Source organism: Eucyclogobius newberryi, unplaced genomic scaffold (assembly GCF_026437365.1).
Source record: "Eucyclogobius newberryi isolate DKJ021-1_F unplaced genomic scaffold, fEucNew1.0.hap1 SCAF_1, whole genome shotgun sequence".
NCBI classification, from domain to species: Eukaryota; Metazoa; Chordata; class Actinopteri; order Gobiiformes; family Gobiidae; genus Eucyclogobius; species Eucyclogobius newberryi.
The window spans coordinates 50,148,904-50,166,490 of NW_027315723.1; the positions used below are offsets into that span (position 1 = coordinate 50,148,904).

Below are 17,587 nucleotides of genomic sequence, written 5' to 3' on the forward strand. Positions count from 1 at the left end.
GACCCCTCCCATTACAACACCTGTACATGTGACCCCTCCTATTACAACACCTGAACATGTGATCCCTTCCTTTACCAAACCTGTACATGTGACCCCTCCCATTACCACACCTGTACATGTGACCCCTCCCATTACAACACCTGAACATGTGACCCCTTCCTTTACCAAACCTGTACATGTGACCCCTCCCATTACAACACCTGTACATGTGACCCCTCCCATTACAACACCTGAACATGTGATCCCTTCCTTTACCAAACCTGTACATGTGACCCCTCCCATTACCACACCTGTACATGTGACCCCTCCCATTACAACACCTGAACATGTGACCCCTTCCTTTACCAAACCTGTACATGTGACCCCTCCCATTACCACACCTGTACATGTGACCCCTCCCTTTACCACACCTGTACATGTGACCCCTCCCTTTACCACACCTGTACACGTGACCCCTCCCATTACCACACCTGTACATATGACTCCTCCCATTACCACACCTGTACATGTGACTTCTCCCATTACCATACCTGTACATGTGACCCCTCCCTTTACCACACCTGTACATGTGACCCCTCCCTTTACCACACCTGTACATGTGACCCCTCCCATTACCACACCTGTACAGGTGACCCCTTCCATTACCACACCTGTACATGTGACCCCTCCCATTACCACACCTGTACAGGTGACCCCTTCCATTACCACACCTGTACATGTGACCCCTCCCTTTACCACACCTGTACATGTGACCCTTCCCATTACCACACCTGTACATGTGACCCCTCCCTTTACTACACCTGTACATGTGACCCCTCCCATTACCACACCTGTACATGTGACCCCTCCCATTACAACACCTGTAAATGTGACCCCTCCCATTACAACACCTGAACATGTGATCCCTTCCTTTACCAAACCTGTACATGTGACCCCTCCCATTACCACACCTGTACATGTGACCCCTCCCATTACAACACCTGAACATGTGACCCCTTCCTTTACCAAACCTGTACATGTGACCCCTCCCTTTACCACACCTGTACACGTGACCCCTCCCATTACCACACCTGTACATATGACTCCTCCCATTACCACACCTGTACATGTGACTCCTCCCATTACCATACCTGTACACGTGACCCCTCCCATTACCACACCTGTATATATGACTCCTCCCATTACCACACCTGTACATGTGACTCCTCCCATTACCATACCTGTACATATGACCCCTCCCATTACCACACCTGTACATGTGACCCCTCCCTTTACCACACCTGTACATGTGACCCCTCCCTTTACCACACCTGTACACGTGACCCCTCCCATTACCACACCTGTACATATGACTCCTCCCATTACCACACCTGTACATGTGACTCCTCCCATTACCATACCTGTACATGTGACCCCTCCCTTTACCACAACTGTACATGTGACCCCTCCCTTTACCACACCTGTACATGTGACCCTTCCCATTACCACACCTGTACATGTGACCCCTTCCATTACCACACCTGTACATGTGACTCCTCCCATTACCATACCTGTACATGTGACCCCTCCCTTTACCACACCTGTACATGTGACCCCTCCCTTTACCACACCTGTACATGTGACCCTTCCCATTACCACACCTGTACACGTGACCCCTCCCATTACCACACCTGTACATATGACTCCTCCCATTACCACACCTGTACATGTGACCCCTTCCATTACCACACCTGCACATGTGACCCCTCCCTTTACCACACCTGTACATGTGACCCTTCCCATTACCAGACCTGTACATGTGACCCCTCCCTTTACTACACCTGTACATGTGACCCCTCCCATTACCACACCTGTACATGTGACCCCTCCCATTACAACACCTGAACATGTGACCCCTTCCTTTACCAAACCTGTACATGTGACCCCTCCCATTACCACACCTGTACATATGACCCCTCCCATTACCACACCTGTACATGTGACCCCTCCCTTTACCACACCTGTACATGTGACCCCTCCCTTTACCACACCTGTACACGTGACCCCTCCCATTACCACACCTGTACATATGACTCCTCCCATTACCACACCTGTACATGTGACTCCTCCCATTACCATACCTGTACACGTGACCCCTCCCATTACCACACCTGTATATATGACTCCTCCCATTACCACACCTGTACATGTGACTCCTCCCATTACCATACCTGTACATATGACCCCTCCCATTACCACACCTGTACATGTGACCCCTCCCTTTACCACACCTGTACATGTGACCCCTCCCTTTACCACACCTGTACACGTGACCCCTCCCATTACCACACCTGTACATATGACTCCTCCCATTACCACACCTGTACATGTGACTCCTCCCATTACCATACCTGTACATGTGACCCCTCCCTTTACCACACCTGTACATGTGACCCCTCCCTTTACCACACCTGTACATGTGACCCTTCCCATTACCACACCTGTACATGTGACCCCTTCCATTACCACACCTGTACATGTGACTCCTCCCATTACCACACCTGTACATGTGACCCCTCCCTTTACCACACCTGTACATGTGACCCCTCCCTTTACCACACCTGTACATGTGACCCTTCCCATTACCACACCTGTACACGTGACCCCTCCCATTACCACACCTTTACATATGACTCCTCCCATTACCACACCTGTACATGTGACCCCTCCCATTACCACACCTGTACATGTGACCCCTTCCATTACCACACCTGCACATGTGACCCCTCCCTTTACCACACCTGTATATGTGACCCTTCCCATTACCACACCTGTACATGTGACCCCTCCCTTTACTACACCTGTACATGTGACCCCTCCCTTTACCACACCTGTACATGTTACCCCTCCCATTACAACACCTGAACATGTGACCCCTTCCTTTACCAAACCTGTACATGTGACCCCTCCCATTACCACACCTGTACATATGACCCCTCCCATTACCACACCTGTACATGTGACCCCTCCCTTTACCACACCTGTACATGTGACCCCTCCCTTTACCACACCTGTACACGTGACCCCTCCCTTTACCACACCTGTGCATGTGACCCTTCCCATTACCACACCTGTACATATGACTCCTCCCATTACCACACCTGTACATGTGACTCCTCCCATTACCATACCTGTACATGTGACCCCTCCCTTTACCACACCTGTACATGTGACCCCTCCCTTTACCACACCTGTACATGTGACCCTTCCCATTACCACACCTGTACACGTGACCCCTCCCATTACCACACCTGTACATATGACTCCTCCCATTACCACACCTGTACATGTGACCCCTCCCTTTACCACACCTGTACACGTGACCCCTCCCATTACCACACCAGTACATATGACTCCTCCCATTACCACACCTGTACATGTGACTCCTCCCATTACCATACCTGTACATGTGACCCCTCCCTTTACCACACCTGTACATGTGACCCCTCCCTTTACCACACCTGTACATGTGACCCTTCCCATTACCACACCTGTACATGTGACCCCTTCCATTACCACACCTGTACATGTGACTCCTCCCATTACCACACCTCTACATGTGACCCCTCCCTTTACCACACCTGTACATGTGACCCCTCCCTTTACCACACCTGTACATGTGACCCTTCCCATTACCATACCTGTACACGTGACCCCTCCCATTACCACACCTGTACATATGACTCCTCCCATTACCACACCTGTACATGTGACCCCTCCCATTACCACACCTGTACATGTGACCCCTTCCATTACCACACCTGCAAATGTGACCCCTCCCTTTACCACACCTGTATATGGGACCCTTCCCATTACCACACCTGTACATGTGACCCCTCCCTTTACTACACCTGTACATGTGACCCCTCCCATTACCACACCTGTACATGTGACCCCTCCCATTACAACACCTGAACATGTGACCCCTTCCTTTACCAAACCTGTACATGTGACCCCTCCCATTACCACACCCGTACATATGACCCCTCCCATTACCACACCTGTACATGTGACCCCTCCCTTTACCACACCTGTACATGTGACCCCTCCCTTTACCACACCTGTACACGTGACCCCTCCCTTTACCACACCTGTACATGTGACCCTTCCCATTACCACACCTGTACATATGACTCCTCCCATTACCACACCTGTACATGAGACTCCTCCCATTACCATACCTGTACATGTGACCCCTCCCTTTACCACACCTGTACATGTGACCCCTCCCTTTACCACACCTGTACATGTGACCCTTCCCATTACCACACCTGTACACGTGACCCCTCCCATTACCACACCTGTACATATGACTCCTCCCATTACCACACCTGTACATGTGACCCCTCCCATTACCACACCTGTACATGTGACCCCTCCCATTACCACACCTGTACATGTGACCCCTCCCTTAACCACACCTGTACATGTGACCCTTCCCATTACCACACCTGTACATGTGACCCCTCCCTTTACTACACCTGTACATGTGACCCCTCCCATTACCACACCTGTACATGTAACCCCTCCCATTACAACACCTGAACATGTGATCCCTTCCTTTACCAAACCTGTACATGTGACCCCTCCCATTACCACACCTGTACATGTGACCCCTCCCATTACAACACCTGAACATGTGACCCCTTCCTTTACCAAACCTGTACATGTGACCCCTCCCATTACCACACCTGTACATATGACCCCTCCCATTACCACACCTGTACATGTGACCCCTCCCTTTACCACACCTGTACACGTGACCCCTCCCATTACCACACCTGTACATATGACTCCTCCCATTACCACACCTGTACATGTGACTCCTCCCATTACCATACCTGTACATGTGACCCCTCCCTTTACCACACCTGTACATGTGACCCCTCCCTTTACCACACCTGTACATGTGACCCCTCCCATTACCACACCTGTACATGTGACCCCTTCCATTACCACACCTGTACATGTGACCCCTCCCTTTACCACACCTGTACATGTGACCCCTCCCTTTACCACACCTGTACATGTGACCCCTCCCTTTACCACACCTGTACATGTGACCCTTCCCATTACCACACCTGTACATATGACTCCTCCCATTACCACACCTGTACATGTGACCCTTCCCATTACCACACCTGTACACGTGACCCCTCCCATTACCACACCTGTACATATGACTCCTCCCATTACCACACCTGTACATGTGACCCCTCCCATTACCACACCTGTACATGTGACCCCTTCCATTACCACACCTGTACATGTGACCCCTCCCTTTACCACACCTGTACATGTGACCCTTCCCATTACCACACCTGTACATGTGACCCCTTCCTTTACCAAACCTGTACATGTGACCCCTCCCATTACCACACCTGTACATATGACCCCTCCCATTACCACACCTGTACATGTGACCCCTCCCTTTACCACACCTGTACATGTGACCCCTCCCTTTACCACACCTGTACATGTGACCCCTCCCTTTACCACACCTGTACATGTGACTCCTCCCAATACCACACCTGTACATGTGACCCCTCCCATTACCACACCTGTACATATGACTCCTCCCTTTACCACACCTGTACATGTGACTCCTCCCATTACCACACCTGTGCACATCACCCCTTCTGTCACACATAACTATTAGTTCTAATTAGATTTTTTTAGACTTGCATGTAATGACCAAACTTATCTTCCAGGGGAAGCCTGGTTTACCTGGTACCCATGGAGACAAGGGTGCAGAAGGACCCAGGGGCCCATCTGGGATCCCGGGCCTGGACGGTTTTCCTGGACAGGATGTAGGTTTCACTCAGCTCTTTACTTGGAAGATACACCATTTGTTTATAGGTTTGTAAGAGGTGTGTTTTTTCAGGGAATAAGAGGAGACAAAGGCGTCAAAGGGGAAATGGTGAGTTCCAGTACTGTATGTCTTTCTCTGCACAGACGAAGTATAACATTAATGTTTTCCAGGGTTTACCCGGGCGAGAGGGGGGCCCACCTGGACCCCCAGGCCCTCCTGGTTCTCCAGGACAGATTATCTACCAATCTGAAGACGAGGTAAATGAAACCCTGTTTTAAACATGCAAAACTCATCCACTAATAATAATAACAATCCATATATTCATCTATATATTGACTAACTGTCACTGCTCTGGCCTGCACTGCACCGCACTAACGAGCCTAAATGTCTTGCTGTAGTATAACGACCTTTATTGGGACGAAGGGTGGGAGGAGGTGAGTGCGGCCCTTTGCCCATGACTTCACACCTGAATAAAGAATCTGTCATTTTCAAAGATGGACTCCGAGTTTAATCGACTGCTTTATTTCAGGGGAGAGTGGGGGCTGCAGGGCGAGCAGGAGCCCGGGTATGTCTTAATACTCAAGTACCATAAGACTTCATCTGAATATGAGACTTACCATGTGTCCTCACAGGGGCCAGCGGGAGACAAGGGCGACAAGGGAGATGTGGGTCCTACTGGATACGCCCCAAAGGTTTTTGCATCAACTGAAATGAATAGTTTTTGAGAGAGACTGTTGCCTCTGGTGTAACCCATGTGCTGTGCTCAGGGTGAGAAGGGCGAGCCTGGCATCATCCTGGGGCCGGATGGGCAACCTATGTACCTGGGCGGACTGGCCGGAAAACCGGTACAAATCTGACTATAACTGCTATTCGTCTGAAATGTCAGATCATAGTCTGACTCTGTGTCTGTTACAGGGGGATTCGGGGCCCCCAGGACCCATGGGACCCTCTGTAAGTATTACGCCGTTTACCACCAATATTGATAGTATTTTGGTTTTGTTCTCTAACTGTGATTTCTTCTCAGGGCCCAGTTGGACCACAAGGACCGAAGGGAGAAATTGGTTTCCCTGGTCGTCCAGTAAGTTTTGAAATGCTGACAATGGTCAGAACATGTGGAATGTTTCTGCATAGACTCATTTCTGTGTCTCTGTGTCTGTCTGTCTGTCTGTCTGTCTGTCTGTCTGTCTGTCTGTCTGTCTGTGCGCGTGCGCGCGTGTGCTCAGGGCCGTCCTGGACTGAATGGAGTGAAAGGAGAGAGCGGCGACTCCAGCGGCGGATACTCATACCCTGTAAGTACAGGACATATGTTATAGTGCTTAGAGGGTCAGTACTCACTCTTGCTTCTGCTCAGGGGTCTCCAGGCCCTCCAGGGCCCCCTGGACCTCCTGGGCCGCCTGCAACTGTCAACACACACACGGTAAATTGAGCATCAAAAATAGTTTTTTGCTGTGTTATCGATCAATGTTGAATGTTCCTTTGGATTTCAGGGATATGACGACCACTCCAGGTACCAACCAGGTGAGGCCCCTGTGTGTCCAACTGTTCAACTGTGTTTGTCCTAAACTGGCTTTGTTCACCTTAACTTGGGATATTTGTCCCAAATCTAAGAGTGGATGAGTGGCTAGCACTAGCACAGAGAAAGGCCAGGGGCCCTCTGTGTGACACTTCCATGTTCTGACCACGTTATCTCGCTCGTGATCTGGACTAGCGTCTGGAGCTGTCAGGTCCTCGTCACCTCCCATTGGTTGAACAGAAGAGTATAACTTTGGTCTGGTCGGTGTAATCCTTCATTTGTCAAGGAGTGATACACTGTAAATAAATCAAATAAAAAGCTGTAGTTGTGGTCATCTGGACAGAACAGTGTCCAGATGACTACAACTGAAGCTTTGAGGTTAATTTTCTCAACAGCAACAAAAGGTGACAAAGGTGATCGTGGAGATCCAGGTTTTCCAGGTCTGCCAGGTACTCTAAAATCAACATCAGATATTTTTGTTGTGTATAAAATGTTGTAACAGATTTATAAATTCATTTTCAGGCGGTGGCTCTCAGTTTGACATCCACACACTGAGGGTAAAGAGCAGTGAACCACCAGAACACCTCACACACACTGTAATGACTCATGTGTGACCTTGTCCAGGGACATTTCAAAGGAGAAGCAGGATCGAAAGGAGAGAAAGGAGAGTCAGGTGGTGGATACTATGACCCTCGATATGGTACTGGTTTTGGATCTCCAGGAGCACCCGGCCCTCCGGTACATGGTGGTCTTTTTGTGTGTTCAAGTTTGATTCCAGTGATACAAACATCACTGTCTTTTCCCCCAGGGTCCTAAAGGAGACTCCATTGTCGGCCCCCCTGGATTTCCAGGGCTGCCTGGTCCTCCGGGTCGAGGCGATGACGGTCAACCAGGACCTCCAGGACCCCCCGGACCTCCAGGACCAACTGTGACTGTAGATGGGCGGGGTGTACAGAGTGAGTCAGTAAAGTAGCTGGCCCCTGGGCCTATGGGCCCTTTTCACGAAACGGAGCTCCACTTCCTGCTCCATTCATTCCTCAAGCGGAATTAGAACAAGAATAATCTATAATAATTCTATAATGAATGAAGACAAAACAGAGAGAGTTCCAGAGATCAGACCTTTACGTCCCATGTAAATACTTCACCTGGAGAACTCTATTGTAGAAAAAGATTCAGTTGTTTCATCTGGACTCGTTTCGACTCTCATCCAAGAGTCATTCTCAATGTGCGAATCAAGAACGGGAACTCAAGATATTTATCTTACTCCGAGTAGGCCCCGCCCACCGGAAAGGTGTTTTGGTTTCACCAGAAACTTACCCTCTTTGTTTTCTATCAAACTAGCCTCTTTCTTTCCTATCAGCCCTTTAATGGGCTATCAGCCTCCTATTGTTACGTGGCTCACTCTTTCACACCTCCCTGTGTAACTGATTAGCATCCAAATGCCCTGGGCGTCGACCTCTCCAGGGATTCAAAACTCGATTATAAATGACCGGAAGGTTGAATCTTAAACCACCGTTTCTATTTTAGGATGTTTTTTCTTTCCTATATTAGGAGAGACTAAACAGCCACTTCACAAGAGGCTCTATCAGCACAGAAGACATGCAAACTCAGGACCCCAGAGCGCCGTGCATCTTCATCTTAAAGTCACTAACCACTCCATCAAAGACAGTGAGGAGATTCTGAGCTGGAGAAAATATGGTTTTAAAGTTAAAGAGGCAATCTTTGTTAAAAAAAAAAGAAAAAACATGCTTAAATAGAAACAGTGGTTTAAGATAGCTTTGTGACAAAAACACTTTATTTTTATAAACACGGAGGTAACATTGTACGTAAAAGTCTTAACTTGCTGCAGTGATTAAAATGTTTTCATGATTTTATTTTATTGAAGTTTATTTGATATGGAGTGTGTTTCATGGGCTCATGTCACACACTCCAGCGTTTTAGCCGCGGCTAATTCTCAATGTCCGTCCCATGTTATTCATCTTTCATTTGCGCAAGACAGAGAATGAATGCAACCAGAAGTGAAGTTCACGTCGAGGCACGTCAAAGAGGAATGTTTTCCTGTTTACCTGAATACTTTTTTATTTGTCAGCCATCAGCATCCCTGGCCCCCCAGGACCCCCCGGAGCACCTGGTGTAAATGGACATTCTTCAGGGGTATATTATTTTAATATTCACGTACATTTTAAATTTGTGACCAGACTTGTGCTGAGGAGTGGTTATGATTATATTTGGTAGCTTTTAAAGTTATTACATTTATTGTAAAATAAAACATTTAGTACTTTTAAAAATAATTATTTTTGGCTCGTTGGCTTTGCTAGAAAGAGTAGTTTAGTGCGTAATGAAGACGACAGAGAAGGAGGACATGCAGTAAACTGTCAAAGTCGGGATTCCAACTCACGACACTGCGGCCGGCTGTACATGGAGCCTGGCCTATGCGCTGACGCCTTAACCACTCAGCCACCGGGCAGCACATACTTATAGACAACTTTACCCACAACATATAAATGATAATGTTTGCAAATGAAAAAGTTGAGGACTGGTTGTTGCAGGTGACTGTTCTGCGCACCTATGACACCATGAGGACCACAGCGCGTGGGCAGCCAGAGGGATCTCTAGTCTACGTCCTGGACCAGACCGACTTGTACCTCCGGGTCCGGAACGGAGTCCGCCAAGTCCAGGTGTCTCATACGGTCCAATTGTGTTTAGTACAAAGTGCCCATATTCATGATGACAACTATTGTTTCATTTCCAGCTCGGGAGCTACATCCCTCTGCCTTACGAAGACGTACGTTCACTCACAAGCTCGCTGACTCCTCCTGTTTCTATTCGCATAATCCTGGCTTTCAATTTTCTTAGGGAAATGAAGTTGCTGCTGTGGTACCCGCTCCAGTGGTCCCCTACTCACCGGACCCCCGGTACCCCTCTCAGCCGGACCCCCGGTACCCCTCTCAGCCGGACCCCCGGTACCCCTCTCAGCCGGACCCCCGGTACCCCTCTCAGCCGGACCCTCGGTACCCTTCTCAGCCGGACCCTCGGTATGACTCACAGCCTGAACCCCAGTACCCTTCTCAGCCGGACCCCCGATACTCCTCTCAGCCTGAACCCCAGTACCCCTCCCAGCCGGACCCCCGGTACCCTTCTCAGCCGGACCCCCGCTACCCCTCTCAGCCGGACCCCCAGTACCCCTCCCAGCCGGACGCCCGCTACCCCTCTCAGCCGGACCCTCGGTATGACTCTCAGCCTGAACCCCAGTACCCCTCTCAGCCGGACATCAGATATCCCTCTCAGCCGGACCCCCGGTACCCTTCTCAGCCGGACCCCCGCTACCCCTCTCAGCCGGACCCCCAGTACCCCTCCCAGCCGGACCCCCGGTACCCTTCTCAGCCGGACCCCCGCTACCCCTCTCAGCCGGACCCTCGGTATGACTCTCAGCCTGAACCCCAGTACCCCTCTCAGCCGGACATCAGATATCCCTCTCAGCCGGACCCCCGGTACCCTGCTCCCACTGACCCCCGTTTCCCCAGTTACACAGAGCGGATACACCAGCCGGACGGCAGATACTCAGTGCACACGGCCCAGGACCGAGGCTACAACCCCAACTACCCTGTGACCCCTCAGAGGCCTCCCCACAGGCCCCCCGCCCAGGAGCAGCACCAGCACACTGCCGGACCAGGGGTCAGTCTGCTCACCACATTCTCATCTTCTCTAATGCCACATCACAAGCTCCGTGGTCACATGACTCTGAAACCTCTCTTACCACACCGTCTGTTACAGGGGTCTCCAACCCGTATCTGGACCCCATTTTGAGTAGCTCGTGAAGGGATTTATCAAACATACCTAAATTTAGCAGTCTTCTTTGATTTGTCGCTTTCTACACGTATTACCAGCATTTGTCCGATCAAATCCCGCCCTCTTCCTGTACAAAACATATTATTTGTCAATTAACCGTCAATCAAATGATTGTGCTGCTGTCTCAGCCAGGTTACGGCGCGATGCCCTGCAGCCTCCATGTGGTCAGCAAACAGACAAACGGTTCCTAAAATAAACCATTCAGCCGAGTGAAGGCAGTGACCTGCTCAAATAATATATCAAATTCACCAGAATAAAGGAAATCACTTAATCTTCACCGCTTTCTGGACCCCCCCCAGACCCACCAGTGCCTATAAACACATAACATGAATGTTGAACCATGCCCTATGGATTAGTTTGTATTATATATTGAGATAAATGTTCAGACAACAGAAATTACACTTTTTTTTGGACAAAATAAGCTATAAAATGTTTGGGAACACAAGTGGCACACCGTTGTTTTGTTCTCGTGGAAGTAGCTCACAGAAGCCAAAAGGTTGAGACCTTTGAGACCTTTGAGACCCCTGATCTATAATATCTCATCAGGAAAGTCTTTGGAACAGAATATCTTCTTTTCAAGACATTTTGACACAAAGAAATACCATGCTTTTTAATCAAATGTATCCCATATTTTTTATAAAATACAAACCATGTACAACCTTAATGTAACATGGGCCATGTGTATTTGAATGTAATTCCTTGATGTCGGTGTTGCAGCTGCACCTTCTGGCCCTGAACGGCCCTCAGACGGGGGCCATGCGGGGCATCCACAGAGCAGACCTGCTTTGCTTCAGCCAGGCCCAGGCCATTGGACTGAAGGGAACATTCCGAGCCTTCCTTTCGGCTAAGCTCCAGGACTTGCACAGCATTGTGCGCAAGGCCGACCGCCACAGCGCCCCCATCCTCAACCTCAAGGTACTACACTGTAGGACGTTCAGGACAAGGCTAAACTATATTTATTGTTATATACTTTACTATGGAGAAAAAAATGACACAGATGACAGTAGCTTCTGTCTGGACCAAAAGCCCTGCAGCTCATTGCTCCACCTGGTGGTGGATGTAAACTATAAGAGTGTGTTCTGCTCCGTCAGGACGAGGTCCTGTTCAACAGCTGGGAGGACATCTTCTCCAACAGCCGGATGGAGGACGCGCCCATTTACTCCTTTGATGGCAAGAACGTTCTGACTGACAGCACATGGTGAGTCCTGGAGCGTCATGTGGTGAGGGGGTGACCCTCTGGTCCTATGTCTGACCTCTGACCCTCTGGTCCTATGTCTGACCTCTGACCCTCTGGTCCTATGTCTGACCTCTGACCCTCTGGTCCTATGTCTGACCTCTGACCCTGGGGTATGGCCTTTGTGTGGAGTTTGCATGTTCTCCCCGTGTCTGCATAGGTTTGCCCTCCCACTAAAAACATGCACAATAGGCTCCTCCCCTCTGGGGCCAGGACTCCCCTGAAAAAGAGATTCTTCTTCTCAGTGGGACTTTCCTGGTCAAATAAAGGTCAATAAATTAATAAAAATGAATCTGACCTCTGACCCTGCGGTCATGAATCTGACTGGGCGTGGCCCGGTGCAGAGGGCGGGCGTGGCCAGGTGCATAGGGTGGGCGTGGCCAGGTGCAGAGGGCGGGCGTGGCCAGGTACATAGGTCGGGCGTGGCTAGGTGCATAGGGCGGGCGTGGCCAGGTTGTGCAGAGGGCGGGCGTGGCCAGGTACATAGGTCGGGCGTGGCCAGGTGCATAGGGCGAGCGTGGCCAGGTTGTGCAGAGGTCGGGCGTGGCCAGGTGCAGAGGGCGGCCGTGGCCCGGTGCAGAGGACGAGCAGATGGAAATGTCCACAAATGTTTGTCTTTAAGTGTCAACGACTCGCCGCTGTAGAAGGATCAAACCCAGAACTTCAACTATCGATCCTTTTACTTTTCACTTTCACAGCATGTGTCATGTTTTTAACATGTGACAAGTCACATGACTGGAGGTTTCCCGACTGGCCGGTGCACTTTTGGGCCGGTCACTGTCAGACTTGCGCTACAAAATGCAGAGTCCTGATATCACACTTTCTCTTCCTCTTCCGATGCTCTGGTTCATCGCCGGCCCACAGACGTGGCCCAGTTGTCACCCGGGCTGACTCAGAGCAATACTGGACGCAGGAGCGTCAGCCCGAGCCACGCCACAGCCCCCGAGCCCCTGAGACCTCATATCCGCGTAATAGTTCTGATAATGTTTAGCCAAAAAACACCAAAAGATGCAAAGCGATCAGAGCGATTTCCGTAGCCGCGCGCAACGTGCTGAGACGAGCTCAACAAAGGAGCAAATCCTGTCCTCAGAGGTCACACTAAACGTTCAGACGTATAAGAAATATACAGGCTGAAAGCATTTGGGTTTGGACCAAATGACGGCAGTTACATTTGAATATGCACAAATATTAAGTTAGTAAGCGTATCCTAATGGATTAGTTGTAAATAAATCATAATTTTGTTGCTAAATTGACAGATAGCCGCAGTCATTGATGCATCGACCTAAAGTCCAGCCTCTGACCCTAAAACAGACATGTCAGTGTTTTGAGTCTTGTGTTTTGTGCAGGCCTCAGAAGCTGGTGTGGCACGGCTCCACAGCCGAGGGCCAGCGCCACATGGACAGTTACTGTGAGACGTGGCGAGTGGGAGAGACGACTTTGACCGGAATGTCCTCCGCGCTGCAGAGCGGTCAGCTGCTCCAACAAACCTCCACCAGCTGCTCCAGTCCCCTCATCGTCCTGTGCATTGAGAACAGCTACCACCCCAGCCCATAGACTATCCCCTCCAGACATGTCCCCGTCTCTGAGGCCCAGAGGCCCCTGAAGCTCCCGCCGGGGCCAGCAGGTTGGCCTTTTCATGTTGACCATAATCACATTTGTTCATATCGAAGCTTCACTGGAGACTCACTGAAGATCTACCTGTGCAACAGAGGTTCTAGTGACCAATCACAGCTCAGGCTGGGGGAGGGGCCTCAAATGGATAACTCTCATGAAGCTTTCTAAAATTTATAGCGTTTGGAGGGCCTGGAGCAGTGCAGAGCTGAGCGTCTGCACCAGGTGCTATGTACAGTAAATACGGCTTTAACAATTCATTGTTATGTTTCCAAAACCAGGAGAAAACGCCTCAAAAAGCTAGAACTTTAGAATATTTACTGTTTAGTCCATTGTTTATCTTCTCTAAGCATGACATAAATATGCTGCCAAATCCAGGTACTATGCACCATAAGGCACATGACCTATGCACTGTTACAGATGTACAACTTTATCTAGTGTATCTGACTTGTTTTTATATGTGATTTTTTTGACTGATTTTTACTGAACCTGATGAACCACAGGAACAAAACCCACTCAAACACTGAACTGCTGCGCTCAAATAAAGACGTGTGAAACAACCTTCAAGTGCGTGGTTATTGAGTTAAGAAGAGACCATCTTCAAGGTCGTTTTGATGTCATTTGGCAAATACATTTGAATATCATGCTTCCTGTACGTTCATAATACAATACAAAATACTTTTAACCCTTATTCCAGCCAAACGTCACATGACGGCGGCGAACCTGGAGCTGCTGTTCAGCCTCTTGAGAGAATCCAGCAGTTTATAATTAAGTCCAATCACAATGCTGCAGAATTGACTAAGTCCAATGAAATCAGAGCAAACGATGTTGACCCCGCCCCTACGAGGTCCTGGCCGCTGCTGATTGGTCCAGCGCAGCAGTGGGGGCAGTCCCTTCAGGGTGAGTGTGCGCAGGGTGAGGCCAGGATGCAGCAGGACGAAGGTCAGGTCCTCGGTCAGGTTCAGTCCAGCTGCGAAGAACTTTTCTGGAACACGAGACCAGGAAATCACATTTACATGTGTTTCTGGGTTCGATTCCAACCCGTGACCATTTGCCAAATAATCCACCTCACGGCTCATCAGCACCTCACGTTTGAGATCAGTTATTAGTGAGATGAGCTCCATGGAAACACCGAGTGTGATTGTGCAACTGTGCGATTGTGTGACTGACTGTGCGATTGTGCGACTGACTGTGCGATTGTGCGACTGACTGTGCGATTGTGCGACTGACTGTGCGATTGTGCGACTGACTGTGCGATTGTGCGACTGACTGTGCGATTGTGCGACTGACTGTGCGATTGTGCGACTGACTGCAATTGTGCGACTGTGCGATTGTGACTGACTGTGCAATTGTGTGACTATGCGATGGTGCGACTGTGCAATTGTGCGACTGACTGTGCAATTGTGCGACTGACTGTGCAATTGTGCGACTGACTGTGCTATTGTGCGACTGACTGTGCTATTGTGCGACTGACTGTGCGATTGTGCGACTGACTGTGCAATTGTGCGACTGACTGTGCAATTGTGTGACTGACTGCGATTGTGTGACTGACTGCGATTGTGCGACTGTGCGATTGTGTGACTGACTGTGCGGTTGTGTGATTGTGCAATTGTGCGACTATGTGATTGTGATACTGTGATTGTGCGACTGTGATTGTGTGATTGTGATACTGTGATTATGCGACTGTGTGATTGTGATACTGTGATTGTGCGACTGTGCGACTGTGCTATTGTGCGACTGTGCTATTGTGTTACCTGGTCTCTCCTCACTCAGCTGCTTGTCCAGATATTGGATGACCTTCTGGGGCTCTGGACTCTCGGCGTACCTGGAAACAGATGAAGAGTCAAATATATAAAGACTTCAAAGTATTCAGAGATGGACTTTGTCATCACCAAACAAGAAACGCCAACAAACCAGCTTCATGGACGATCTCGGCGAGACTGTCTGCAACATCTGGGGTGTGCAGTGTATGTGGGAGGGGGCGCAGGGGACAGGGCTGGGCGCAGGGGACAGGCGGGACAGAGAGGGGTGCAGGGGACAGGGCGGGACAGAGAGGGGTGCAGGGGACAGGGCTGGGCGCAGGGGACAGGGCTGGGCGCAGGGGACAGGCGGGACAGAGAGGGGTGCAGGGGACAGGGCGGGACAGAGAGGAATATTACAGCCAAAGAAACATTTCCATGGAAACGAGCAGGAGGAGCTCCTCCAAGCTAAGTACAAGTCAGGTTTGTGGAGATCCAAGCACGATCACAGTGAAGACACGTGTTTTTGAGTGAGATAAAAGGACACAAAAGGAAAAACAACATGCTTTTATTTTAGTCTTGACATGGGAAGTGTCCCTACCACTAAGGGAAGTGTCCGTACCACTATGGGAAGTGTCCCTACCACTAAGGGAAGTGTCCCTACCACTATGGGAAGTATCCGTACCAGTATGGGAAGTGTCCGTACCACTATGGGAAGTGTCCGTACCAGTATGGGAAGTGTCCCTACCACTAAGGGAAGTGTCCCTACCACTATGGGAAGTGTCCGTACCAGTATGGGAAGTGTCCGTATGGGAAGTGTCCGTACCAGTATGGGAAGTGTCCGTACCAGTATGGGAAGTGTCCGTATGGCAAGTGTCCGTATGGCAAGTGTCCGTACCAGTATGGGAAGTGTCCGTACCAGTATGGGAAGTGTCCGTACCAGTATGGGAAGTGTCCGTACCAGTATGGGAAGTGTCCGTATGGGAAGTGTCCGTATGGGAAGTGTCCGTATGGGAAGTGTCCGTACCAGTATGGGAAGTGTCCGTACCAGTATGGGAAGTGTCCGTACCAGTATGGGAAGTGTCCGTACCAGTATGGGATGGAGGTCCAGAGCTGGGGATGTTCCCTCACCGTCTGCTCCTCGTCGTAGGACACAATGAGCTGCTGCCGCTGGAGCCAGCACGAGCTCAGAGACGGCTGCTCCTGCAACGAGGGGAGAAGAACATGTCAGGAGGAGAAGAACATGTCAGGAGAAGAACATGTCAGGAGAAGAACATGTCAGGAGGAGAAGAACATGTGAGAAGAACATGTCAGGAGGAGAAGAACATGTCAGGAGGAGAAGAACATGTCAGGAGGAGAAGAACATGTCAGGAGAAGAACATGTGAGAAGAACATGTCAGGAGAAGAACATGTCAGGAGGAGAAGAACATGTGAGAAGAACATGTCAGGAGAAGAACATGTCAGGAGAAGAACATGTCAGGAGAAGAACATGACAGGAGAAGAACGTGTCAGGAGGAGAAGAACATGTCAGGAGGAGAAGAACATGTCAGGAGAAGAACATGTCAGCTGCAGAAGAACATGTCAGGAGAAGAACATGTCAGGTGAAGAACATGTCAGGAGGAGAACATGTCAGGAGAAGAACATGTCAGGAGGAGAAGAACATGTCAGGAGAAGAACGTGTCAGGAGAAGAACGTGTCAGGAGTAGAACATGTCAGGAGAAGAACGTGTCAGGAGAAGAACATGTCAGGAGGAGAACATGTCAGGAGAAGAACATGTCAGCTGCAGAAGA

General features: G+C 49.9%; 2 protein-coding genes across 3 annotated transcripts in view; one reads left to right on the forward strand and one right to left on the reverse strand.

Moving 5' to 3' along the window:
- Positions 1–14,613, forward strand: part of LOC140362409 (uncharacterized) — a 67,170-nt gene extending 52,557 nt beyond the window's left edge. Inside the window, exons 19-42 of the mRNA XM_072448517.1 lie at positions 5,751–5,849; positions 5,924–5,959; positions 6,022–6,108; positions 6,250–6,285; positions 6,381–6,416; positions 6,484–6,543; positions 6,619–6,696; positions 6,767–6,802; positions 6,876–6,929; positions 7,075–7,140; positions 7,203–7,268; positions 7,339–7,369; positions 7,760–7,813; positions 7,887–7,921; positions 7,989–8,102; positions 8,173–8,320; positions 9,454–9,518; positions 9,914–10,042; positions 10,117–10,149; positions 10,221–10,663; positions 10,832–11,039; positions 11,931–12,128; positions 12,305–12,411; positions 13,794–14,613. Of these exons, the coding sequence (XP_072304618.1) occupies positions 5,751–5,849; positions 5,924–5,959; positions 6,022–6,108; positions 6,250–6,285; positions 6,381–6,416; positions 6,484–6,543; positions 6,619–6,696; positions 6,767–6,802; positions 6,876–6,929; positions 7,075–7,140; positions 7,203–7,268; positions 7,339–7,369; positions 7,760–7,813; positions 7,887–7,921; positions 7,989–8,102; positions 8,173–8,320; positions 9,454–9,518; positions 9,914–10,042; positions 10,117–10,149; positions 10,221–10,663; positions 10,832–11,039; positions 11,931–12,128; positions 12,305–12,411; positions 13,794–14,001 (2,427 nt within the window). The 3' untranslated portion in view covers positions 14,002–14,613. The remainder of the gene's footprint in view (positions 1–5,750; positions 5,850–5,923; positions 5,960–6,021; positions 6,109–6,249; positions 6,286–6,380; positions 6,417–6,483; positions 6,544–6,618; positions 6,697–6,766; positions 6,803–6,875; positions 6,930–7,074; positions 7,141–7,202; positions 7,269–7,338; positions 7,370–7,759; positions 7,814–7,886; positions 7,922–7,988; positions 8,103–8,172; positions 8,321–9,453; positions 9,519–9,913; positions 10,043–10,116; positions 10,150–10,220; positions 10,664–10,831; positions 11,040–11,930; positions 12,129–12,304; positions 12,412–13,793) is intronic.
- Positions 14,614–14,632: 19 nt separating this feature from the next.
- LOC140362420 (PI-PLC X domain-containing protein 1-like) overlaps positions 14,633–17,587 on the reverse strand; it is a 10,894-nt gene continuing 7,939 nt past the window's right edge. The window contains exons 4-6 of one of the 2 annotated variants that reach the window (XM_072448536.1): positions 16,888–17,000; positions 15,813–15,883; positions 14,633–15,043 (exon numbers count right to left, since the gene is read on the reverse strand). In XM_072448536.1, coding sequence (XP_072304637.1) covers positions 14,763–15,043; positions 15,813–15,883; positions 16,888–17,000 — 465 coding nt within the window. In that variant the 3' untranslated portion in view covers positions 14,633–14,762. The remainder of the gene's footprint in view (positions 15,044–15,812; positions 15,884–16,887; positions 17,001–17,587) is intronic. The other variant, XM_072448528.1, reaches the window with a different exon arrangement.